The sequence below is a fragment of the Lagenorhynchus albirostris genome, chromosome 13, assembly GCF_949774975.1.
Source record: "Lagenorhynchus albirostris chromosome 13, mLagAlb1.1, whole genome shotgun sequence".
NCBI classification, from domain to species: domain Eukaryota; kingdom Metazoa; phylum Chordata; class Mammalia; order Artiodactyla; family Delphinidae; genus Lagenorhynchus; species Lagenorhynchus albirostris.
This window is the reverse complement of record NC_083107.1, coordinates 12501977-12527421: the sequence shown is the minus strand read 5'-3', so window position 1 is coordinate 12527421 and position 25445 is coordinate 12501977. Positions and strand designations below refer to the sequence as shown.

At 43.3% G+C, this 25445-nt stretch overlaps 1 protein-coding gene and 2 gene segments (V, D, J or C); 1 reads left to right on the top strand and 2 right to left on the bottom strand.

The window, feature by feature from the left end:
* The window catches only part of RPIA (ribose 5-phosphate isomerase A), an 89143-nt gene extending 66791 nt beyond the window's left edge, over positions 1–22352 (top strand). Inside the window, exons 9-10 of one of the 2 annotated variants that reach the window (XM_060169998.1) lie at positions 22083–22157; positions 22242–22352. In XM_060169998.1, coding sequence (XP_060025981.1) covers positions 22083–22111 — 29 coding nt within the window. In that variant the 3' untranslated portion in view covers positions 22112–22157; positions 22242–22352. Of the gene's footprint in view, positions 1–22082 lie in introns of both variants that reach the window. The other variant, XM_060169997.1, reaches the window with a different exon arrangement.
* Positions 1–25445, bottom strand: part of LOC132531895 (immunoglobulin kappa variable 2-29-like) — a 52143-nt gene that overhangs the window by 724 nt on the left and 25974 nt on the right. Inside the window, 1 exon segment of the V gene segment in view lies at positions 3119–3157. Coding sequence covers positions 3119–3157 — 39 coding nt within the window.
* LOC132531896 (immunoglobulin kappa variable 3-11-like) lies at positions 17696–18256 on the bottom strand. The segment is given in 2 exon segments: positions 17696–18000; positions 18190–18256. Coding segments are annotated over 2 exon segments (354 nt in total).

Below are 25445 nucleotides of genomic sequence, written 5' to 3'. Positions count from 1 at the left end.
CTAAATTGTTTTGTTTGAAGTCTTTGCAGCCTTTCGAAGCTCTTTGCATGCCCTTCTGACCTTACCTTTCTCTCCTTCATCTGTGTTCTCTGCCTCCGGCAGGGAACCCAGTGCTTCAGGCCAAGAAACAAAACCACTTCATTGGACCCGTCCGAGTTTAGAAGTGAGAACAGGACTTGCACAGATCGTTTCCCCTGTGCCTCTCCTAGTTCTGTGCAGTGATATCAGGCTGCCTTTCACTTCCTGGGCTTCCTTCGGGCATGTTGGGGTCAGACCCACCAGGCAGGGTGAGCCCCAAACTCAGTCTGGGCCCGGGTCGGTGGGGGGACCGGCCATTTCACCCTCTGTGATCAGGCCAGCAACTCACCCACTCCTCGCCAAGGCCTCAGAGGGAGACCTGGGTCCTGGCCTGATGGCTGTCACCATATGGGGCAAGGTTCAGCCAGACCAGGAGGGTCAACTGTAATTTTGGCCACCTGCCCGGGAGGAACTGGCTAGCTTCACTTCTGACCATGAACAGCTGCCAGATGGCCTGCTGGGAATCCCCTTTGTGGGCCTTCAAGCCCTCAGGTGGGAGAGCATGAGTTAAATAACAAACCAAGAATCTTTTGCTGTGAAAAGCCACAGATAAGGGAAGAGATTTTTATAAAGCTATAAACCTTTATAAAGCTATAAGCCTCCATGTTAACAAGCAGTTTAATAAAAGATACTGAAATTTTAATGTTTTGATACTTTCTTCTCTTTTAACCATCATCACTATCTTTTTCAGAGAATTTTATAAAATAGCCTTAGTAGCAAAATAATATGAATTCTAGAAAAAAAGGAGAGGAAATATTCTATGAAGATACTCCTATTTGGGTCAATTTTTGATAGCTTTAAACTTTCTATCTTGCATTAAACAATTAGCATATTTGATATGGAAACTCTTGTAAGACCTCTTACTAGCTTTCTAATGGAGTTTAAAATTTATTAAAAGATGTTTAGAAGGCCCTAAATACAGTTTTAGAACAGTTTAAAATACTTACATGGTTTAAATAGTTTGAAAAGGGTTTTAAAATGGCCCTAAAATAGTCCTGTCAGGTTGTCACAAACCAAGAATAATCTTTTTCAAGTATTGCTTTTGAAATTACCTGGAGTAAACAACGACAGTAACAAATAACTAAACTATGTTAAAGGGTATATAATTAAAATAGCCCGATTAAAAATGTTCTAATCACAGAATGTGGGGATTGGAAAATATATTCTATTAAGTTTTTATCAATGGCATTTACATATGGTTAGATATTTTGTACACCTGAAATATAATCCTACTGAAGCCATTAAATTTCTGAAAATTAAAAACATGTCACAAATTATCTAATTTTTTGTCAGCAAATATATCTTAATGATATTTATTTTGAACTCAGTAAAAATTAATTGATCAAAACCTGAACGGCCAGATTGTTGCTGGCCTTCGGTTATATTTTTGCTGGTGTCGATTTTGCCCTGAAAGAATTTATATATATATATACATATATATGTGTGTATATATATATATATATATATACACACATATATATATACACATACATATATATACGTATATATATGTATTTCATTTGGATTGAGCCTTTATTACTTAAATACATTTGATGAGAAGACATTTAAGAAATTACATGTCACTGCAAAAAAATAGCTTTAAGTTCTTTATAGTCTTCCACTGGAAATTTTTATTAAGAGGATATAATAATGTGAATTTCATTTCTGGAATCGCTAATAAAAATCAGGTTTCTCCCTGTTTTCCCCATGTTAACTCATGCCCATCACATTTCTGTTCTCTTCCGTTAGCGACATTATTTGTATCACTGTGTCAGGAAAGAGGGCCACGGCACAGCTGAACGGGGGATCGCGGGGTTGCCGTGGCCTTTGGCGGCATTTAGCGGCCAGGTGCGCCGTCACCAGAGCCCTGGGACCCGGCCGCCAACGTCATTCAATCACGAAAAGAGACCGCCAAGAAGTCTACAGACCACCCTAGCTGTGCCACGGCCTCCTCTGCAGTATAAAAACACCAACAAGTAATAACAAAGAACATACTCATTAAAATATTTCCTATTTTTCTGCATGTCCGTGGGCATCTAAAAAACGCAATTATTTTCCTTCACTTAATCAAATTACTTCAAAACTGAGCTTTTGGGGACAACCGTCTTTCCTCCATTATGATAAGAGATCATTTCCAGTTTAGTCTAATATAGAAATGTGGCTTTCTAAAAAAGAGTAATCTGTTAAGGTATAGAATTTCTAAATATTGACAGTTTAGCACTCATTTTAGCCTCTAAAAATGACGGTGCTTCTGATTCGCAATTAAGCAGCACCTTTAACACAAATAAATATGCTTTTCTAACTTCTTACTGATTTTGTAATGCATCCTATTGATTTTTATTCTTATAAAATAATATATCGGACAGAAGAGAGAAAACAGACTAAGAAATACATTTCTCTACTTTTCCGTGTTGTACATACAAGCAAAAATCAATACAATATTTGGCAAATTTCAATGAAAATTAATTCGCTTTAACTCTTTTAGAGCTACAAGGATTCCTTTTTCATCGACACTAATTTTTTTTCCCTTTGAGTCATTCGGTGTAGATTAATCTTTTTGTCTACAAACCCAGGTTTGGAGCTGAGTTTAACTTTTGAAACTGATAAAGAATCTGAAATGTTCTCATTTACCCATCTCCACAAAACTCATACTTAAGCCTCTAAAAGTCAACACTGGCATTTAGACCCAGACACATTTCAGAAGGTAGTAGAGAAAAATTACTTACGTTTAATCTCCAGACGTGTCCCTTGGCCAAAGGTGGTCCTCAGCGTTAACTTAATTACTTTCCCCTCAACAAAAATCTGTTTTTGCTGCTAAAGTCATTTGACTGTCAGATACAGAGAAAATCTGGCCATTTAGATGCCACGTCAACTAACTAGCTCTGTGCTCTTCTGAGACAACCTGATGTTCAGTCCCTTTCTGATCTCATTTTCAGAAGAATCCCATTCTCTTCGAAAGTGACCTCAACTCACATCCCAAGCATGAAAACCCCCAAATTTCACGATTCTATAAGAAAGAGGAGTAGAAAAGTGCACTTACGTTTGATTTCCACCTTGGTCCCCTGGCCGAACGTATAAGCCACAGTGAGTGAGCTAACACACCCCCCTGATCAAAAACCTCCCTCTGAAGCCAATCACAGGAAAAAGGCTAATTCACAGAAAAATCCAGATTTTTCTTCCCCTTTCTCTCCACAAACCCTACTCTCCTTACAAATTCATCCACTTTTCTGTTCAGCTTAAAAATTGACTATCTTCTGGTTTTCTGCTTTTTAACTTTTGGGTCACCAGGAATGGCTCATTTAAGCAAAATGTCACAAATTTGCACAAATGATACAGCAGGACAAAAACCGCACAGATAACTGAGCAAAAACAGATAACTGAGCAAAAAACAGATAACTCACGTTTAATCTCCACTGTGGTCCCTGGGCTGAAAGTGAACCACGGTGATTCCCCATAACTTCCACTCGCACAAAACCCTACCCTGAAAGGGCAGCAAACCCCCTTCCCCAATTCAGTTATTTTGGTTTGGAAATCTTAAAAATTAGTCATCAGTTAGCCTCCTGTAGAACAATTTCCCCTCCTCTGTAACTAATCTGGGAATGAAATTTGTTTTATCCCTGACACCTAATTAATGAAAACACGCAAAAAGGAACAAAAAGCAAACCAATTAGACAGAAACGGCAAAGAATCGGTTGAAAAAAATACTTACGTTTGATCTCTGTTTTGGTTCCTGAGCCGAAAGTATACACACAAAGTGTATACACTGAGGAAAGGCCGTGTCAATAAACCAGTCTGAGAGGTTCTTGGATTTATGCATGAGTGATGGAAATAGAAAATTTGGGGGAGAATTCCAACAAACTCATCACTGAAGCTGCTTTCCATGTGGCCCGCAACAAAGTTAGATTCTTAGAATAAATTCTAAACTGCTTGTGGGGATAGAGAGAGAGAGAGAGGGAGAGGCTAAGTGCATGTTTATGTCACCCTGAAAACTCTTGATAAGCTATCTTATCAATGTTCCTCAGCTCTAATATTTCAAGAAACACCATTTTTGGTTTTTAGTTGACATGATTAACCAGGCTATTTGAGAGGTCTGCCTCCCACCAGTACCATAGAGTAAATCACCCAGCATTTTAGAGACACAATGACACAATTTTGCTCTTCACAAAGGTTGAAGGAGGGGGGCTTCCCTACCTGCCTGCTGAATATTTGTGTCTGATAATCCATCCTGAAGTTTGTGGTTCAAAGGTTTTCTTCAGCTCATCATTCTCAGTAGAGTCCCAGGCAGGTGATTCTTTTTTTTTTTTTTTTTTTTTTTTTTGCGGTACGCGGGCCTCTCACTGTTGTGGCCTCTCCCTTTGCGGAGCACAGGCTCCGGACGCGCAGGCTCAGCGGCCATGGCTCACGGGCCCAGCCGCTCCGCGGCATGTGGGATCCTCCCGGACCGGGGCACGAACCCGTGTCCCCTGCATCGGCAGGCGGACTCCCAACCACTGCGCCACCAGGGAAGCCCCAGGTGATTCTTTTGACTTCAGTTTGATCCCTTCCTCCTTAGGATCATATTGTCTGTCATCTGTACTTGACGTAAGCTGATATTCCAAAAGGGTACGAGGAAAATCTGGAGTCCACATTCAGCGGTGCTCAGAATCTGATCAATTGCTGGTCTTCGGGCTAGAGTGCCACAGGTGGACATCTGCCCTGCATCTCCAAGGGGGCAAGGATGGCTCCATTAGCCTGGAAGGAGGGAGACAGAGGAGGTCACTTGAAAACTCGCTGCTGGTTTGCTGCCTTGGAGCTGTGCCTCTTTCCATTCATCTCTGAAGAGAGACATGCTGAGAGAAGCAAAGTCCTTTGCCCAACCATGTGCAAACGCGTGTGCCGTAAACGTGACTCAAGATTTTGGTCCCACTCTGGAAAATGTAGACACTCATCTTGTTTCCACAAGGACATTAAGGCTGCAGGTGTTTCTTGACGTTCTAGAGTGAAAGAGACAACAGCAGCAACATACCAGGGCTTATGGACCCTTGGAGATTTACATATTGAGGCTTGTGGTTTGCAGCGGGTTTCCACTAGTGATGAGCCCTTTGAGCTTGGCCCTGGAGTTCCCTGGCTCCCTGTCTGTCTGCTTGGCATCCAGCCCTGCGTCTCCTCTCACCCTACTCAGAGAAACCCATCGCGGACCAGCTCCGCAGGCAGCTGTGGAGTTACGTGAATTCAGGTTTGGCTCTTCACACTTTTTGCCTTTGTTGTCAAAATCCTCAGGTCCTTTATGGACACTCCACTCTGCTTTGTGCTGGCTCAGGGACCCTCACTGAGTGCCCCCTCCCACCCCTCTGACCATGCCCCCCCCACCCCAGTCTTGCTTATCTTGACTAAGAACCTGGGCTCTGCATCTTTCCTGCCCCCTCTGCGACATTGCCTCATTCCCTCAATGTGTATATCCTGATCCCATTTCGAAAGGATTTCAATGTCTCTTTGCTTTCTAGTTCCACCAGCTCTTCTGTTCGGCTCCACGGGTCAGTTAAGGCGGTTACCACTCAACCTAATATTTTGCTGCTGTTGACTCTGTTCTGTTCTTCTTGTCCTTGTAGGTTTGTTTATTATTATTATTTTGGCTGCACCGTGAAGCTTGTGGGATTTTAGTTCCCTGACTGGGGATTGAACCCGGACCCTTGGCAATGAGAGTGCAGAGTCCTAACCACTGGACCGCCAGGGAATTCCCTGTGGGTTTATTTCTTTAAAATAATTTCTTAAAAAAAATTTATTTTTAGGTTTTTAAAAATTTTGTTGTTTTTTTAAAGAATTTGTTTATTTATTCATTTACTTTTTGGCTGCGTTGGGTCTTTGTTGCTGCGCACGGGCTTTCTTTAGTTGCGGCGAGCGGGGGCTGCTCTTTGTTGCCGTGCGCATGCTTCTCATTGCGGTGGCTTCTCTTGTTGCAGAGCACGGGCTCTAGGCACGCGGGCTTCAGTAGTTGTGGCACGTGGGCTCAGTAGTTGTGGCTCACAGGCTCTAGAGCGCAGGCTCAGTAGTTGTGGCGCACGGGCTTAGTTGCTCTGGGAGATGTGGGATCTTCCCGGTCCAAGGCTCAAACCCGTGTCCCCTGCATTGGCAGGCGGATTCTTAACCACTGCGCCACCAGAGAAGCCCCTTAATTTTGTTTTTAAACAAGGGGGTATTGTGATTGAATGTGTGAGTTTAATTCATCATCTTAAACTGTATCTTTCTTAAATTGGCTCCTTTGGGTTCTAAGTGGGGTTAAACTAGGCTGGTTCCTGGCTCTTTTCCCAATACTAATCAGCATCACATTTAAGGGCTATTAGTCTGGTGCTGGGGAAAGAAGCACAGATCACTTCCTTCCCCTTAAAGCACCCTCCACCCCAAAGTGCCCTGATCATCCTGGCTGAGACTAGAGTTCCGAACCTAAGAGGGAAGGATGGGAAGAGGGCAGGGTGGCGAGAAAACAAACAACAAAGAAACAAGAAGAAAAATCAAGAAACCCAACAATTGAAGCAAGGAATAATGTGGACTTTTACATTGAATATGCTGGACCTGTCCACCACTCTCAAACTCCCTTTGCAATGACAGAAAAAATATAAAAATAAGAATAAATGTATTCCAGGATTGGAGCATCACAAAGGATCCTGTTAGGAGAAAGAAAAAAAATTGGGGGAAAACTGCACAGATTTAAATTACATGATTGAAATGATGGAGCAACTAGAATCTAGAATCTTCCATTCCATCACAAAAATAGGCAGGGGCCCTTGAAGCAGCCAACACTAGTTTTCCCCACAAAGCCCTCAAAAAAGCACATGCACCTCAGAGTTAAAAGACATTGGGACTGGGAGTGGGATGGGGGCTGGTGGAATGTGGAGTAACACCCGGGATGCCTGACACTTGCCCTTCAGGCCATGTGACTAGTGATGGAAATAAAAAGGGGTCAGGTGACAGGCATTCAACAGCAATGGGATAAAAGTCTTCCAAAGCACCAGAAGAAGAAAAAAAATTAGTAAACCAAAGTAGCAAAATTCAGGACAAGGAAATAAAAAATCAAGAGAAAAATATGATAAACCGAAATACAAAATAAGGTGGGCAGGCCAAGTTCAAAAAGAACAAACTATAATAAAAGTTAAGTTATCCAAAGCTTGAAGATAAGGCAAAATGATGACTACTGAGAAAAATTCTCTCCTTGACCAAACTCTACTCAGGCTCCTCTGAACTCTCTTCTCAAGCAGGCCCTGAATTTTGGGCTTCTGTGTTTATCACTGCATTGTCCAGTTTTAGCAAGACTCCTGCTAAGTCAATTTAACCAGAATTCCCCATCCTGCATCCTCCTTGGTATCTAATTGAGTTCCTTATATTCCATCATCTCCCAGGTAATGTCTGAGGACCCTGGTCTGCCTTCAGCAAGGCTCCCATCAGGTTGGTTCAGCCAGAATCAGAATTACCCCTGATGTTTCCTCTTAGAAATTGTCTATCCACTGACCCCTACCCTGCTCCTTGGCTATAAATTCCCACTAGTCCTTGTATTTGAAGCCCAATCTCTCTTCCCTTCTGTATAACCCCTTTGCTGCGTGGTGGTCCCTACACTTATGATGGTAATGGTCCGGAATAGGGTCTGTCTTACCATTTTCTTTTTCTGGCTCTGCTGCGTGGCTTGTGGGAGCCTTGACCAGGGGTCGAACCTGGGCACTTGGCAGTGAAAGAGAGGAATCCCAACCACTGGACTGCCAGGGAATTCCCAAGCCTTACCATTCTTTAATAACTGTCATACATGATTTTTCTTCAACACTATGTGTCCTTTCAAGGTCCTTTGATTTGCTAGAGAAATAAAGTTTGTTTGACTTGTATTTATTACTGATTAAAAACTAGATTCCAAGGCTTCCCTGGTGGCGCAGTGGTTGAGAGTCCACCTGCCGATGCAGGGGACACGGGTTCATGCCCTGGTCTGGGAGCATCCCACATGCCTCGGAGCGGCTGGTTCCGTGGGCCATAGCCACTGGGCCTGTGCATCCGGAGCCTGTGCTCCGCAACGGGAGGGGCCATGGCGGTGAGAGGCCCATGTACTGCAAAAACAAACAAACAAACAAACAAAAAAAAACTGGATTCCAGAAAGTTAGATATTAGCCTAGAAAAAATGGATATCATGAAAATGACAAATGATTTTTGTCCGGGAAGACCACTCCAAGCCTTATGGTTTTATTGCTCTGTAGGACATTAACCAGTTTTGAATCTTGTTTAGCAATCTTATTCTAGCCTTGATAGGGGTGTGTGTGTGTGTGTGTGTGTGTGTGTGTGTGTATCTGTGACCTCCTTTCACCAGCTTTATCATCTGGTTCTGTCATCAATAAATTAAATGAATCTTTGACACATGCTCACAATATATATGCATGAGAACTTTAAATTTTTTGGAAAAATTTGTACCTTGACAATATAAATGAGAAAAACTTTACAACTGAAAGACCAAGAACAGTGAATGTAACACACAAATCTGGCCATATGTTGTTGAAAAGAGATGTATTTAAAACTCATACATAAAATTATTGGAACAACTAATGCAATGGATGAGGGTTGCCAGGCAACTGCTAACTGAAGGAAGGACAATGTGTAATATTGGAGAAATAGAATTAGAGGAAAGAACACTTCCAGGGACAAAATCAAATATAATAAAGAGACTGAAGAGCTCAGACTGTGGGAAATACATTTATATCAGATTGTTCTGTTTTTGTGAATATCATTTGCAAAGCATGAGAGCAAGGCACTGGGTATTGAGATTGCCAGTTTTCCCAAGGACAGGAAATGGGTGGGCTTGGGGCCCAAGGAGGGGTGTGTCCCTTGGGGCTCAGGGCCCATTAGGGGCTGAGAGAGAGGCTGGTGGTGGCAGTGGTGGTGAGGAAGGTGGGGAGGGTCCAAACTCACTTGAAGTCACGGCAGTGCCTCCAAGTCTCTAACCTATATTCACGCTCATCCTCAAATGTTCTTATGTCAGGAACAGCCCGCTCAAGTTGAGTGATTAGATAGAATGAAATGCTTTCAGTCTCTGGGTCCTTTTCCTCAAGATTCAGCAAGCGGGGAGGTTTGTTTAGCCTAGCTTGGGTCAAGGGCTACCCCTTGGCTAAGGAAAGTGTTGGTCCCATGACATCCTCAGCTGACTCCACCTAATCAGAAAGAAGTCATTCCTCAAAAGAGGAGGTTAGTTTGCTCTTAGGAAGTGCAAAGATGCAGTTAGGAAATGGAATGTCCATTGCTCTCTGTTCTTCCGTGTATTTTGAATCCTCAGCTGGTGAATTAGGATATTTTGACTATAGATAAAAGATACAATTTACCAAGAAGATTTAATAGTGATGGACTTTTATACTGAGTCAAAATGCATCAAAATACATTAAAAATTTTTATTAGAGACACAGTAAGAACTTGAGAAAATGACAATTACACCAGAAGACTTTTTTTTTTTCTGCCTATTGGGAATAATAGGTATTTTTATTAAACTATTACTGGCAGTCAGTATTGTGCTAAGTGCTTTATATATATATATATCACTGTTTTTGATTGTGAGATTAATTCTGTTAGATAGTTGCTTTCTTCATGTAAGAGATGAGGAAACTGGTGTAGGATGATCTTAAGTAACTTGTCCAAGGTTACATTTAGTATGTAGCAGAGAAGACGACTTTCTATATAGACAAAGAAGTTGGGACCAACACAATGAAAACTGGAATCTCTCTCCCTTCTTCATTCCTTCCCAGGCCCATCATCCTATCCTGTCTGGAATAACAGAACTGACAGTAGTGTGAAATCATTTTGCCGGCATCAACATGTTAAAGATTATTTGCCTCTTTCCCAAGTGTGTTTATGTAATAAGGCACATTTCCAAAAGTAGCTGAGAATATTTCTGTCTAAGTTCCCTGGTGGAGAAGCACAAGCTTCAAACAGATTCTTTCTAATCCACATACTGACCCCCATTAGAAAAAGAAAAAGAGATATATGTCTCAATTCATTTTAATATATATGTGTATACATATAATACACACACACATATATATCAGTAGATACTTGGGTATATAACATTGAAAACATAATCTTTTCAAATGCCTGTGGAATATTTATAACATTTAGCTGTGTACTGGGCCAAAAAGAGAATGAAACATTTATACATTGTCCCAAAGTAGAAATCATTTTGGACACATTATCTTTACCACAACGCAATAAACCTAGAACTTAGCCATAAAGTAGCCAGCTAACAGATTACTGACTTGGAAATTAAAAAATGACCACTCTAAAAATCTTAAAAAGGAAATATATCAAATTGCAGAGCAACGAATTATTGAAGCGTCAACAACAGTGAGAATACTGCATATTAAAATGCAGTATTTTATTTATTAAATATTAAGTATTTATTAAATACTCTTAGTATTTAATACTGCATATTAAAATTAATGGGATGGAATCAAAGTGGGTCTCAAATGAAAATGTGTTTTCTTTACTGATTAAAGAACCAAGAGGACTTCCCTGGTGGCACAGTGGTTAAGAATCTGCCTGCCAATGCTGGGGTCACGGGTTTGATCCCTGGTCCGGGAAGCGTGCCGGAGCAACTAACATGCCGTGGAGCAACTAAACCCGTGCACCACAACTTCTGAGCCTTCACTCCAGAGCCCGCGAGCCACAACTACTGAGCCCACGTGCCACAACTACTGAAGCCCGCGTGCCTAGAGCCTGTGCTCTACAACGAGAGAAGCCACTGCAACGAGAAGCCACCGCAATGAGAAGCATGCGCACCGCAACGAAGAGTAACCCCAGCTCGCCGCAACTAGAGAAAGCCCGTGCACAGCAACGAAAACCCGACACAGCCAAAAATAAAATAAATAAATTTATTAAAGAAAAAGAGCCAGGAGATCAAACATAATAAACTAAGCATTAAACTCAAGGAGCTAGCCACAGAACAAGATGAACCAAAAGAAGGTAGAAGGACATAATTAGTAAAAATAAAAACAGAAGCACATAAAAAACAAAGCTATTTTGGTGAATAAAACCAAGAGATATTTATTTGAAAATGATCAATAAAATAGACAAATTTCTGGGCAGTGTGACCAAGGAAAAAGAGAAAAACACATATAGACATTGAGAATGAGAAAGAGATTACAGCATACCAAAAAGCTTTTAAGAATTAAAGCACGTGCTGCCTGGATTTCCCCCATTCTTCCAGCCTTCTGGGGCCATCCTCACTATTATTTTTTTCCATTTCCTTTGTTGGTAGTGATTTGGGGGTAACCTCGCTATTGAGATATAATTTACATGCCATACAATCGACCCATTTAAAATACACAGCTCAGTGTTTTTTAGTATATTCACCATATCACACTACAAATGCAACCGTCATCATAATTTGGGAATATTTTCATCACCTCGAAAAAGAAACCCCGTGCTCCTTCTCTATCACCTCTTAGTATTCTCATCCTTCCCAGCTGCTGGCAACTGCTAATCTACTTCCTGTTTCTCTATGTTTTCTCATTCTGAACGTTCCATAAAAGTAGAATCATAATAGGTGGTCTTTTGTATTGGGCTTCTTTCACTTAGCCTAATGTTTTCAAGGTTCATCTCTGCTGTAGCATGAATAATATCCCACTGCATGGATATACCACATTTTGTTTATTCATTAATCAGTTAATTCACCCTTTTTTGTTATTCAAATAAAACTGCCCGGGGGGGCCCCCCTGTGACATGTTGGTGAAGGCTACACCTTTTCAAGGATTCTCAGAAGCTTCTCAAATGTATGGTCCCTTCCTGTTTCAGATTCTTATGGCAATGGGATTATTGATCTCCCTGACTGCTGTCATGATTCCTGTACCATTGCCTTCTCTCTGCCCCTCCTCACTTCATGCTTGACTCATCCTCTTACTTCATTTTCCAGAAACCCACTTGTCCAGGGTTTCTAGGTTAGGCAGGGTTGGTTTGATAGAATGTTTATTCTTCTCATTTTCTACCCATATTCAGATTAAAGCCCCCCTAGGCCATTGCTCTTTTAAAATTTTATTTTTGTTTTTAAATTTTTAATATTTTCTTCCAGTTTTATTGAGATATAATTGGTGTACAGCACTGTGTAAGTTTAAGGCATACAGCATCATGATTTGACTTACATACGTCATGGAATGATGATCCCAATAAGTTTAGTGAACATCCATCATCTCATACAGAGACAATATTAAAGAAGTAGAAAACACATCCTTTTCCTTGCGATGAGAATTTAGGGTTTACTCTCTTAACAGCTTTCATATGTAACACACAGCAGTGTTAATTATCTTTATCAGGTTGTATGTTACATCCCTAGTACTTATTTATCTTATAACTGAAAGTTTGTACCTTTTGACCACCTTTATCCAATTTCCCCTTCCCTCAGATAGGCTTTTGCTTTTTTGAACATCTAAATGAAGGGCACAATTCCTTATCTCCCAAAATAAATGGAATAATTTGCCCAAGAAGAGATAGACACTAATTTTAGAAGAAATTGAGGAGTTTGTCAAAGACCTACCTCCTCCAAAAGAACCTAATACAAGACAGTTTTCAAGCAGTTTCTTTATAAGCTTTTTTTTTTTTGAAACTGATAATTCCTATGTCAAGGAGATACACAGATATGGAATACTTTTCAATTTATTCTCTGAGTTGGCACGACTGTGATACTGCAAGTGGACTGGAGCAATCCTCAAATGAAACCTAGGACCCTTACAAAGGCTCATCTCTGTTCCTTGAACGCAAATTTCATGGCCCTTTAAAGTGAAGTGAGGAGAAAGGGTAAATATTTAATCAATCTTGTGATTGGCGTGGCTGGGAATTTGGATAAGTACTAGACAAGGAGTAGCTGACGAAATTAATACCAGAAACCAGGAGGAGTCTACCCAAATGTAAGGCACATACACCGGGACGCATCAACCTAGGGAAGAACCAAGATCACAAAAATAACCACGTACAACGTATCATTGACACTTGTCTCTGCCCAGGATATCATATCTTCCACTTCCATGAAAAAGAATATTCTTCACATCCCTCATTATTTCTTGCATCGCACAGGCATCTCATGAGGGATCGCACTCACCGCTGCACTCTCCGTGATTAACAAGTGTCTGGCATACACTTGGTGTCCAGTACATGTTTACCCAAATGAATGAGTGAAACGAACAAGGATTGTTCAGCAGTCACGCGGTACTTGCTGTTTTCTCCTCTCTTGCTCTGGCGCGCCCTCTGGTGATCACTTTCGGTAATTTCTGAAGCCCTGAAAACTGCTTCTGAAGGTGGTGCCTTAACTGCGACTGTCTGGGCTGCAGCTGAGCCTGGGACCATGTTAGACTGAATAGTATATAGGCTTAGTGTGATCTTGGAGGGTCTTTGTAGAGCCTTGCCTCCCAATTAAAGTACTTCCATCACATTTCCTGAGGCACTTGGCAAAACCTTCGTAAACCAGGAAAATTGTTTGCACAGTTGCCGTCTGTTTCCCTTAAGTCAGTGGAGACATTTTAATGCATTTTCTGAAATCCAGTGACAGAATGAAAAATGAGTCTGTGCAGCATGAAAATACGTTTCTTTCTTCAGCTTGACAGCTGCTCCGGAACTCAGTCAGGATACAAACATCACATTTAATATAGAAAAGAGCCTTAACTATTGACTTTTATAACTGAGGAAACAAAGGCCCCCTTAATGATACTGAGGTTGTAGGAGCACAGTCAGGGTCTAAACCTTTGCCTTCTAAGAACCAGTTTGTGATTTCCGCTAAATGCTGCCAGTTGGAATAATCTTCAGCCTGAGAAGTGTATTAACTAAGAGCAGCGATAGCTACTCTAATAGATACGATCCAAAGCTTCAGTGACTTAATGCACTGGAAATTTGTTTTTCACTTGTGTGAAGTTCTAACTGGCAGTGGAGGGTAGGGTTTCTGTCCCATGCTGTCTCTGAGGGACACAGGCTGACAAAGGCCATCTTCAGCTTAAAGCTCCTGTGATGAGTTGCAAGACTACTGATTAGGAAAGGAAGATTGACCTCACAGTCACAAGCACTGAATCGGGCTGGAGTTCCAGGCTAGAATGGAGGCTTTGCGGATGGTGAGCTCTACACATAATGAAGTTCTCCATTGCTGCCTAAGAGACTTTGGCTATTGAAGGAGAGGATAAAACCCGAGTGACCCAAACTCTCCAGGTAGGTCGGCAATCACTTTGGTAGAGTGGTATTTATCATGCTTCCCACATCCTGCCTTGCATCATGGACTTTTATAATCGTATTTGAACAGCTTGAAATACTTCTGTATTCGCCATCGTGCCTCTATACTGAGTACTCAGTGATTGCTCTTCAAACTGAATTTGATAAATATGTATATTCGGGAATATGTCACATTGAAACTACTTGGATATATAATTTAATTAGAAAAATTAGAATGTTTATGGATAAATCAACAAGTATCTCCTCCCTCCTGCCCTTCCTTCCTTCCTTCCTTTTTTCTCCACACTAGTATTGCTGGGGTCCACTGTTGTGCAGACAGCAGTAACATAATGTCATGAGGTTTGAGAAAATATGTACAGATCCTTGAAGAACATGGAGAACCACATATCTTATCAAATATTCTCTAGATGGGTGCAGGGTCTCTCCTGCCCAGTGCCATGCAGGCTTCATCCCAAGGGCTGCCACATCCTATTTATACCTCCCAGAGCAGTAGGGCAGTGACTGAGGTGGGGAGAGAGATTGTAGCACTTAGATTTACATGGAATAATTAAACAGAAAGGAGATGACAAATACAGAAAATTCTTTCTTCTGGACAGGTCTTTACTATTATAGCCTTAGAAAAATTACTGCTGATTATTTTGTCTTTTTGTGAGATTGTCTCCTGGAGTCACTGACACAAATGCTGGAGATCGTGTGATGGGTGTTTCTGCTCTGGTCTCTGTTTAGGGAGGAAAAGAGAAAAGATAAATCAAAAGCATCATGTTTGTTGAGAATGCAAAAAACCAATTTCATATACAAATGCCATATTTTTTGGTCAAGATTCAGAGGACTTAAGTGCTGCAAAAAGAGGAATATTTCTCTTACCAGATATCCAGAGGAGCAGAAAGATGAGGGGAGCCTGGGAGCTCATAGCCTCAGCCTGGCGTTCACTTGTCGCCAGCGTCCTCACCAGTTGAACAATACACATTCTATGGCCTCTGAGATGTTGAGGGACTTATGTATGGGAGCAATATGCAAATTACATGGTATGTGGTGGTGGGATGGGCAGGCAGTGTTTAACTGGCAGAGTGTGAAACTTCATGCATGAGCTGTCCATGGTGATATTGTCAGAGCTTTCCTTACTCTCAAAAGGGCTGTGAGTAAAATCTAAACTCCTGGGCAAATAGCATCATCCTTCCTCCGCTTTGCTTTTCTGCCCCCAGACTTTTCATTATTCTGCACTATTCAGTATTCCATCTGCTGCCATTCTGATGCTAAGTAAACTGGGGTGATAGATACCATGGCAATACTCCTGACATCATCAACCATTGCCCCCATTTTTGGGTTACACGCTCAGGACCATAATTACTTCACATCGTGGTTGAATACAGGATTCAGAGAGGTGTCTATGTAATGCTGTTTCCAACTGCACACTTGCTTCCGTGATTACTCAGCTCTCTGTTCCAACATTTACACACGTATTAGTTACCCTAAACCATAATTACTTACACTGAGATTTTTTCACATTAAAATTTTAAAATTTTCTTTTGACTCAAGTGAATTCATGTCTACTCGGTGGTACTGGGTAGAACCTAAAATAATTTTCCTTTTATACCATCCGTCTACATTTCAGAAAACTACATGCTGCATTTAAAAGTGGAAACTTGAGAACTACAGCTAAAGAATAGGGCAAAAAAGATGAAGGGTGAGACATTAAATTGCTACTGTCAGTTTGAAAGGAAAGTAAGATGTGTCTTTCTTTTCCTTAATCAAATTCTGTTTACCTGATGCCCACACAAAAACTTGTAAAAGAATGTTCATAGGAGAGGCATTGAATTCACCAAATAGTGGGAACAACCTGAATGTCCATCACGTGTTGAATGGAAAAGCAAAATGTGGCCTATTCGTATAATGAACTACTATTTGGCCATAATAAGAAATAAAGTACTATAATAAGCTACAGCATGGATAAACCTTGCAAACATTATGGTAAATGAAGTGAGCCAGTCACGAAAGACAACATGCAGCACGATCTGTTTATATGAAATATTCACCGTAGGCACAGACAGTAAGTGGTTACCTAGGACTTGGGGATGTTTGATGCTGGAGGAAATGGGGAGTAACTGGTAGTGGGTACAGGATTTCTTTTCGAAAATATAAAATTGACTGTGGTGATGATTGCACAACTCTTATACTAAAGTCCATCATAGTGGACAAGATAAATTGGTGAACTATATTGTATATGAATTATAATGCCATAAAGGTGTTAACAAAAAGTCTAGAGTTTCAAGAGTGAAGAGACCTTCGGCGAGGAACAGCAAGAATATGTGAGTAGGGATTCCCTGGTGGCGCAGTGGTTGAGAGTCCGCCTACCGATGCAGGGGACGCGGGTTCATGCCCCGGTCCGGGAAGTTCCCACATGCCGCGGAGCAGCTGGGGCCGTGAGCCATGGCCGCTGAGCCTACGCCTCTGGAGCCTGTGCTCCGCAATGGGAGAGGCCACAACAGTGAGAGGCCGGTGTACTGCAAAAAAAAAAAGAATATGTGAGTAGTAGAAACCAAAAGAGCTATTTGTAAGCCTGGGGCTTTGTGTTCTGAGATGTGTTTTGAACATTTAAAGATTGTCCATTTTTTTGAATTATTGAGAAAGAAATTAGTCCTAAAATGGAGTTACTAGAATGATCTGTGATGCTCTTCAACTAGGTGGATGACCTTGAACAGCTCCTACCACCTACCTATCTGGGTCTTGTTCATCTCTATTGAATGGCACAGCAAGTGTGATTTTTAAAAAATCCCGTTGAGATTTTGATTTTGACTAGGTTTTTTTCAATTTCTTTGAATAATATTCTGGAGTCTGCAGTGTATTTTGTTATTTTTTTCCTAAATATATGATGCTTTGGATGCTCTTGTAGATGGTGTGTTTTGTAATTTTAATTTTTATAATTTGTTGCAGTTATAGAGAAATCAAATTGGTTTTTTTTTTTTTTTTTTGTATGTTCACCTTGAATCCAGTGGTTGGCTATTTCTCTTATTGATTTCAGTAGTTTTTCTATAGATTATTTTGAATTTTCTCTGCACACAATCCATTCATCTTGACAGTTTTAATTCTTCCTTTCCAGTTCTGTTCTTTGTTGTTGTTATTGTTGCCTGATTGCACTGGCCAGAACAGGTGTATCTTTAAAGGCATCCACTCATGTGCGTCTGATCCAATGCCACTGGCAGAGAAATTGTGCCTAAACCTGGCTGTGCCTTTAAGTCCAAGAAAAATTCCAGGAGTCCGCGTGCAAATCTTGTCATGGGGTTACTTTTCAGAACGTTAAGATTTCCAAATAGAGGTAGAGATGCTAAAACTGCACAGCCGTCACAGCAGCTGCTTATAAAGGAAACAGCTGGTATAATGAAAAACCCTCAAAGGTTTGTGGAGGCTTTTGTTTCACGTTGAATCACTGTGGATACCCGCTATAGTACTGATGGCAGTAATAAACAGCAACATCTTCAGGCTTCAGGCTGCTGATGGTGAGAGTAAAGTCTGTCCCCGACCCACTGCCACTGAACCGGGCTGGGATGCCAGAGGCCCTGGTGGTTGCATCATACATGAGGAGCCTGGGAGCCTGCCCAGGTTCCTGCTGGTACCAGGCTAGGTAGTTGCTAACACTCTGACTGGCCCTGCAGGTGAGGGTGGCGCTTTCCCCCGGAGACAAAGACAGGGAGGCTGGAGACTGTGTCAACGTGGCTTCTCCAGTGGTATCTGAGATTGGAAATAAAACAAAAAAGTCGCTCATGTAATCTAGATCCTACTTACTGTCTTCCCCACAGGGCTAGGATCATCGATCTACACTGAGCCTTAATGTTTTGCTTGCTGAGTAGAGGTGCAGGACCCAACTGCATGAACCAAAAATCTTCACTGACATGCACAACCATCCCATGTTCCTCTCACCTGGGATCCAGAGTAACAGGAGGCAGAGAAGCTGAGCTAGGGCTTCCATGATCCACTCAGAGGCAGAGCTGAGGCAGATCTTCCCCAGAGCACTGACTCAGGCATAGATATGGGCTTTGGGCAACAGGGCGGGCTGGGAGGAACATGCAAAGCAGCTGGGATGGGGCGAGCTGGGTTTCCAGCTGCAGCAACCACGTGCCTCCTCTTCTCTACACTTGAGCAACCCATCCCCAGGTGGTCAAGTCAGAAAAGCCTATTGACTTAGTCTGAGGGATGAATTTTTCTCCTCTGGTCACAGAATTTCCTTCCCGTGTCCTCTCACTTCATTATTCACCTAGATTCAGAGAGATGGTGTTTGGTATGAGCCTGCTGGGAACAAAATAGATGCCTTTGGTTCTGTTTTCCTCTTTCTACCAGCACTATGCCTAGATGTCTCCCTTGGTGCATGCTTGGGTCAAAACGGATTGAGAAGTTTATAGGAACTTTATGTTCCAGATACACCTGTCATTTGCAGCACAGTGCTATTTCCCAAGGGCACTTCCCAAGAAGTCACCTTATTCTTTGCTAGAATTAGGAAAGAGTAATGTCAGGTTAGGCCAGGCAACATGGTTGTAAGGGTAACGACAACTGCACAGATGATGAGGACCCTGGCTCTCCCCTCCTCCCTCCCCCCTCCAGTATACTGATACCATATACATGAAGACAGACAGTGGTACTGTCCATGCAGGCAGAGTTAATTACTCTATTTATCATGCAGGAGAAAGATGTAATATGTCAGATTTACTTCTGGAAGATTACTAGGTTATTTTGTAGTGAATGGATTATTCATTCCTTGTCAAATAGATTTTTAATAATTTAGGGCCTTTTCACTTTTTTTTTTTTTTTTGCTGTACGCGGGCCTCTCACTGTTGTGGCCTCTCCCGTTGCAGAGCACAGGCTCCGGACGCGCAGGCTCAGCGGCCATGGCTTACGGGCCCAGCCGCTCCGCGGCATGTGGGATCTTCCCGGACCGGGACACGAACCCACGTCCCCTGCATCGGCAGGCAGACTCTCAACCACTGCGCCACCAAGAAAGCCCTTTCGTGTGCTTTTATACCACCTCTGAAATCCTCACTCTAGCTTACTCTGGACTTAACCAGGTTGCCTGGTATCAGATGCATGGGCTTTTCCTTAGCTACTCTGTTTCTTGCTTACTTTAGTGCAATAGCACAGCACAAATTTAATACCTTAATGATACACTGTCTCAGAGGGGATGCTTTTACTTTCTTTGTGGTCGTTTTTCTTCTTAATGAGAATGTACCACCTTCATGCAACGATGTTTATTGAGCACCTTGAATATGCCAGGTACTCTTGTGTAACGCTGAGATACGTCAGTGCTCACAGGAAACAAATGTCCCTGACCCTATGGAGCTGAAATTCTACCAGAGAAAATCAGACTCTAAAGGGCAAACATCAAAAAGAGATAAATAAACTTGGGAATTCCCCGGCAGTCCAGTGGTTAGGACTCCAAGTTTTCACTGCCAAGGGCAAGGGTGGAATCCCTGGTTGGAGAACTAAGATCCTGCAAGCCACAGGGTGTGACCAAAAATGTAAAAAAAGAAATAAGTAAAGTTGAGAAGTGCTTTGAACAAAAGTGTGGAGCAGGATGTCCTATTCATGCAGGATTGGGGTGATCGTTGAGAAGGGAAGCTTTGGGCTGAACTGACAGATGAGGCGTTAACACAATGCGTGTTTGGAGGAAAAGTGTTGCTGTCAGAGGGACCAGTGAGACCAGAGGTCCAAGGGCAGGACTGTGTGTGGCTTGTTCAAGGCAAAGCCAGGTGGCCAGTGAGGCTGACGCTCAGTGAGTCAGTGGACAGAGCCATAGGAGACGGGGTCTGAGAAGTAACAGGGAGGGTCCTGGTCAGCGGGAACCTGATAGGCGTTGTAAGGATTTGAGCTTTTCCTCTGTGTGAAGTAGAATCTAGTGCAGGATTTGGAACAGAGGACAAGCTTAACTCACATTTTAAAAGATTGCCCTGGCTGCTGCCTTGAGAATAGGCATGTTGATCTTTGGGGAGGGTGTGGCCCTTGTCCAGGTAAAAGATGGTGGAAGCTTGCACCAGGATGGGCAGTGAAGGTGGAGGTGATCAGGGGTGGTCAGATTTGGGGTATATCGGAGATCTGGGATTATTTGTCCACTTCTCTTTGCTCCAGGATTCCCAGCCTACTGTGTTGAGTATGCTGTAACTATAATCACTCTTAATTATTTATTTTTGAATGAGAATATTCCTTCTGCCTGTTGGCACTCAGGAAAAAGAATCATCATTTCCTCTTAGGTTTCCTTTGAGTAACCAAGATTGTACCTTTGTTTCACATCTCCTTTCCTGGTTTTCTCTGTCTTCTGCAAAGAGAAGGTCAATTTACTCCCTACTAAGAGTCTTAATCTCTGATCAAAAGGCCTCAGTCTAGTGTTTTCTCTATTGCTTGTATGTTATTTTCTTGTTGTTGTTGGGTTTTTTTTTTGTCATCATCTTAATAAAATAAAATATCACATTTTCCCTCTGGTTCTAAGTGATCAAATGTCATCTTAGTTAGTCACACTGATTAGTTTCAGAACTGTCAATGAAGGTACAAAAAGGTATTAAGAACCATATGCTAATGCCTATATATGGAATCTAAAGAAAAGAGTACTGATGAACCTGGTGACCAGTGGCAGGGCAGGAATAAAGACGCAGATGTAGAGAACAGACTGGAGGACACAGGAGGGGAAGGGGAAGCTGGGACGAAGTGAGAGAGTAGCATTGACATATATACACTACCAAATGTAAAATGGATGGCTAGTGGAAAGCTGCTGCACAGCACAGGGAGATCAGCTCGGTGCTTTGTGACCACCTAGAAGGGTGGGATAGGGAGGGTGGGAGGGAGGATCAAGAGGGAGGGGATATAGGGATATATGTATACATATAGCTGATTCGCTGTTGCACAGCAGAAACTAACACATCGTTGTAAAGCAATTATACTCCAACAAAGATGTAAAAAAAAAGGTATTAAGAGATCCCAAACCCTGTCCTCAGCAAGTTACATGAGGAGTCTTGTCTAGTACCACTGTCCTTGCCTCTCACAGAATCCTTCCAATCAGCTACCTACACAGAATCCTTCTGTGTTCTCATAATACTCACTCCCTTCTATGAATCAGGTTTTCTGATTAGAATCTGTCCTTACTATCTGGATGACCTTGAACACATTTTATAACCTCTCTCTGCCACCGCGTTTTCTACTGGACGATGGGAATAAAACATCCTTCTCATACCAAGACTTAGCTCAATTCTTGGAACATAATAAGCATTTGATAAATATTGCAGCCATTCTTCTTTGTCGTCCTTAAATGTATAACTCAGACAGTTATGGTAGATCAGAAAAACATCGCTGCATGTTTCTGCAATGAAGACTGCAGTCTATTTCATCAAGCCTTGAATCAAGTTGGGTTTGGGTCTTACTTTGACAAACAGAATGTGGTTCAAAGAACCCTCTGCCAGTTCTGGATAGCGGGTCTCAAATAGTGTTGCAGCTTCCATCTCACCTCTTGAATGTAAGAAAGAAGATGTAGCCTATTAGAGGATGAGAGGTCACATGGAGGAAAACTGAGGCTCTGGGCAAACAGCCGGCACTGACCACCAGACATGTGAGAAGGCCATCCAGTGGCATGACAAGGATGGCTAGGGGAGTGGGAGTGGTCCTTCCTGCGGGGAGGAGAATTGTTCAGAATTTTCTGTGCACAGTGATAATAAAAAGTAGCATTATTATTCATTTAAAATTCTCTGTTGTCAATTCACTGTTTAGAGCCTGCACCTGAGGTGCAGGTCTCTCACCAACCTCCACTTCCCTTACATGTGCCTAAGGGAAAAACCAAGACTCCCCACTCATCAACCAGAACCAATAGGCAGACTTGTGGCTGAGAACAGCTTGGACCTTTCAGCCCGGGTGACCTTCAGCTACTCCCCACTCATCAACCAGAACCAATAGGCAGACTTGTGGCTGAGAACAAGCTTGGACCTTTCAGCCCGGGTGACCTTCAGCTGACTGCAGCAGCATGGGTGAGCCCCGGGCAAAGCAGCAGAGAAAGCACCCAGCCAGCCCACAGAATCGCGAGAAATAATAAACTGTTGCTTTTTGAAGCTGTGATTTGGGGGGTGTTCTTTTATGCTGCCGTTGATAACGGAAATAACAACAAAATCGATTTAAAGCTTCTGTCTGGATCACAGCTTGGCTCCAGTCTCCTCCACCCTTTCCCCTATGTAGATCCAGTTTAAATGTGAGGTAATGTCTCAGCATGCCCCTGCTTCACGCAGCACAGAAACTTAGACTCTGAGAACATGGGCATTAAAATATGGACATCTTACGTCTCACATCGTGGCTTCTTGCAGGAAGCAGGTGTCTTTTCACCAAATGGGCATCATTAGACCAGAAAGGATATTTTTATTTGAGGGCCTGTCACTGTGAGAGGTGGGCTGATGTGCTGCTGACAGTAATACACCCCAACATCTTCAGCTTCGACTCCATGGATGGCGAGGGAGAAGTCAAAGCCAGAGCCACTTCCTTGGAACCTGGACGGGGTTCCTGAGGCCCGGGCAGAAGCTCCAAAGATGAGCAGCCTGGGAGGCTCCTTGGGTTTCTGTTGGTACCAGGCCATGGAGGTACCTACCTCCACGCTGCTCTTACATGTTATGGAGACAAAGCTTCCTTGAGATGCTGCCAGGGTCTCTGGACTCTGGGTCAGTGTGATCTGTCCCCAGCAGCCTGTAAGGACACCCCACCAAGGCAACACAAAGTGTTACTTTTCTCAAAGACTCAGAATCCACATCGAAGTGGCTATTGATATGTCCTCAGGACAAGGGCAAGCTGTGAAAGGTGACAGAACATGGGACAGTCCCATCCTCAGGGGCTGAGCGCTGAGTCCATTCACTCTGGTCTAAATGGGTCCCTGGTGTACCTCTAAGGAGAGGGTGGACATGGGGAGGGGGCATGGACAGAGGGCTCCATCGTCCTCAGGGGAAGAGGACAGGTTCCAGGTTCTTTGTTCCTCTGCCTTATTGTCAACCTTGGACTCTGCCTTGGATGCTAATAAGAGTTAAGTCAAAACAACTCTACAGGGAGCTTCCCTGGTGGCGCAGTGGTTGAGAATCTGCCTGCCAATGCAGGGGACACGGGTTCGAGCCCTGGTCTGGGAAGATCCCACGTGCCGCGGAGCAACTGGGCCCGTGACCCCCCAACTACTGAGCCTGCGCGTCTGAAGCCTGTGCTCCGCAACAAGAGAGGCCGAGATAGTGAGAGGCCCGCGCACCGCGATGAAGAGTGGTCCCCGCTCGCCGCAACTAGAGAAAGCCCTCGCACAGAAACGAAGACCCAACACAGCCAAAAATAAATAAAAACAAAAAAAACAAACAAAAAAACAACTCTACATATTGCATTGTAATTTCTAAAGCCCTATGAGCACGTGATCTCTTTGTCAAGGGCTAAAGTTCTAGCTCAGAATCTGCAGTGGGAAACATGCTTACCCTGAAAACCCATCACCAGGAGACAGAGGAGCTGGGTCTGGGAGCTCATCTTGGAGTGTCCCTGGAATCCGTTGCTTCTGTACCGAAGGGCAGGAGATAGTATTGCTTTGGAATTGAGGCTGAGCCCTGGGACTAAATAAACACAGGCTTCCTTGGAGTTGATTTGCATGTCTGATGGCCTGACCAGAGCTCTTCTCTAGAGCCCTCTGAGGGCAGCAAGCTTACTGCACCTATAGCTGCAGGAGGACTTGGAGGTGAGGGAGGTGCCTCTGGTCCCAAAGACTCTTAGGTTGGACTGGGCGGTACCAGTGGGCTGCCCCGTTCACAGGCTCCTCTCCAGAGGCTGGGACAGAGCTCACTTCAGAGCCTGCCAGATGCCTGCAGAGTGGTCACTCAAGGGTCTATTCTTACAGAAATGGGGGCTTGTTTTACTTTCTGCTCTAACCAGTTTCCAAATTTACCCTTGATTGAAGACCAAACCAGCCAATCAGATATCACAGGAAAGCCAAGTCAGCCAGGCTTCATCACAGAGAATGTATTTCCAAATATACACAACCACTACCGACAAAGACTGGCAATTAAAATTAAGTTGTTGCTGAAGGAAATCGTTAATATGGGAAGCCACATACTGACAGCATATGGGTATATGTTGCTGACCTAACAATGCAGGAGCCTGTCCAGCCCACGTCTCCAGAGGAAGGATGATGTTCTGCTGCCCTCAGAGGCCACAGTGGGGCCCTTGGGTTCTCTCCTGTGTGTTGTAAGCTGGGGAGTCTCAGGGTCTCGGATCAAGTCCTCTGTACTATTTTCAGGTCTTTGGGACAAGTTTGTAGCTCTGGGGTTCTCATGGACAAGACTGAGTGATGATTATGGGAGTGAGGTTTGTGAAGACCTCCTGGGATGTCAGCAATCTCCTTTAGTCTTCTGCACCTTCACGGAGCACGCCTGCCTGTCTGGTTTAGTCTGGGCCCCTTGTTTCTTTCTGTGGGTCTGTCTGTCTGTTGGCAACCTTCCTTAGGAGGACCCTGTCAGTTACCATAAGGGGTGAACCGAACACAGCAGGGAAATGAGGTGGTAGGCAGTTCCCCAGGGACAGGACACAGTCCTGTGGTCACTCTGACCGTTTTGACTTTAGAACTACGTGTTCCCAGAGAACATGAGACCTGGGCAAACAAGCAGGCTGAACAATCCCGTTACTGCTGTATGTAGAATCCTCAGGAATTCAAGGAAGCATTTTGAACTGGAATGTTCTTTCCTCACTGTAGGTAGGGACTTCTGCTGATTCTACAAAAGCATCTTTAGTGACCAAAGAAAGGAATCAGCAGGTTGAGATCGATTTTAATGGGAAAAATGAGCCTGGGGTCTGAGAGTGGGAGGAGTTCTGCGTGGCCCTGTGTGGTCATGGAGGTGACAGCTCACTGATGTCACCCTGACCTCCATGGAATAGTCCATGCAGGTGCCAGAGCCTTGGAGCAGACAGAGCCAGCATCGAGCTGCAGACAGATCCGGTAGCCTTCTCTGCGGCAGCCCTGCCGGTGGTCAGCAGAGCATCAGCTCCATACCCAGCCCTGTTGATCCTGTTGGGGCAGGACCAGGACCTGAGTGATGTGTTGTGTGTGACGGAAGCAACCTCACTGCTCTGCAGGAAAATGGGACGAGCTCTGTGGGAGACGGGAGCAGAGGGCGCAGGCTGGGTTTGCACAAGTATATGTGGCCTGG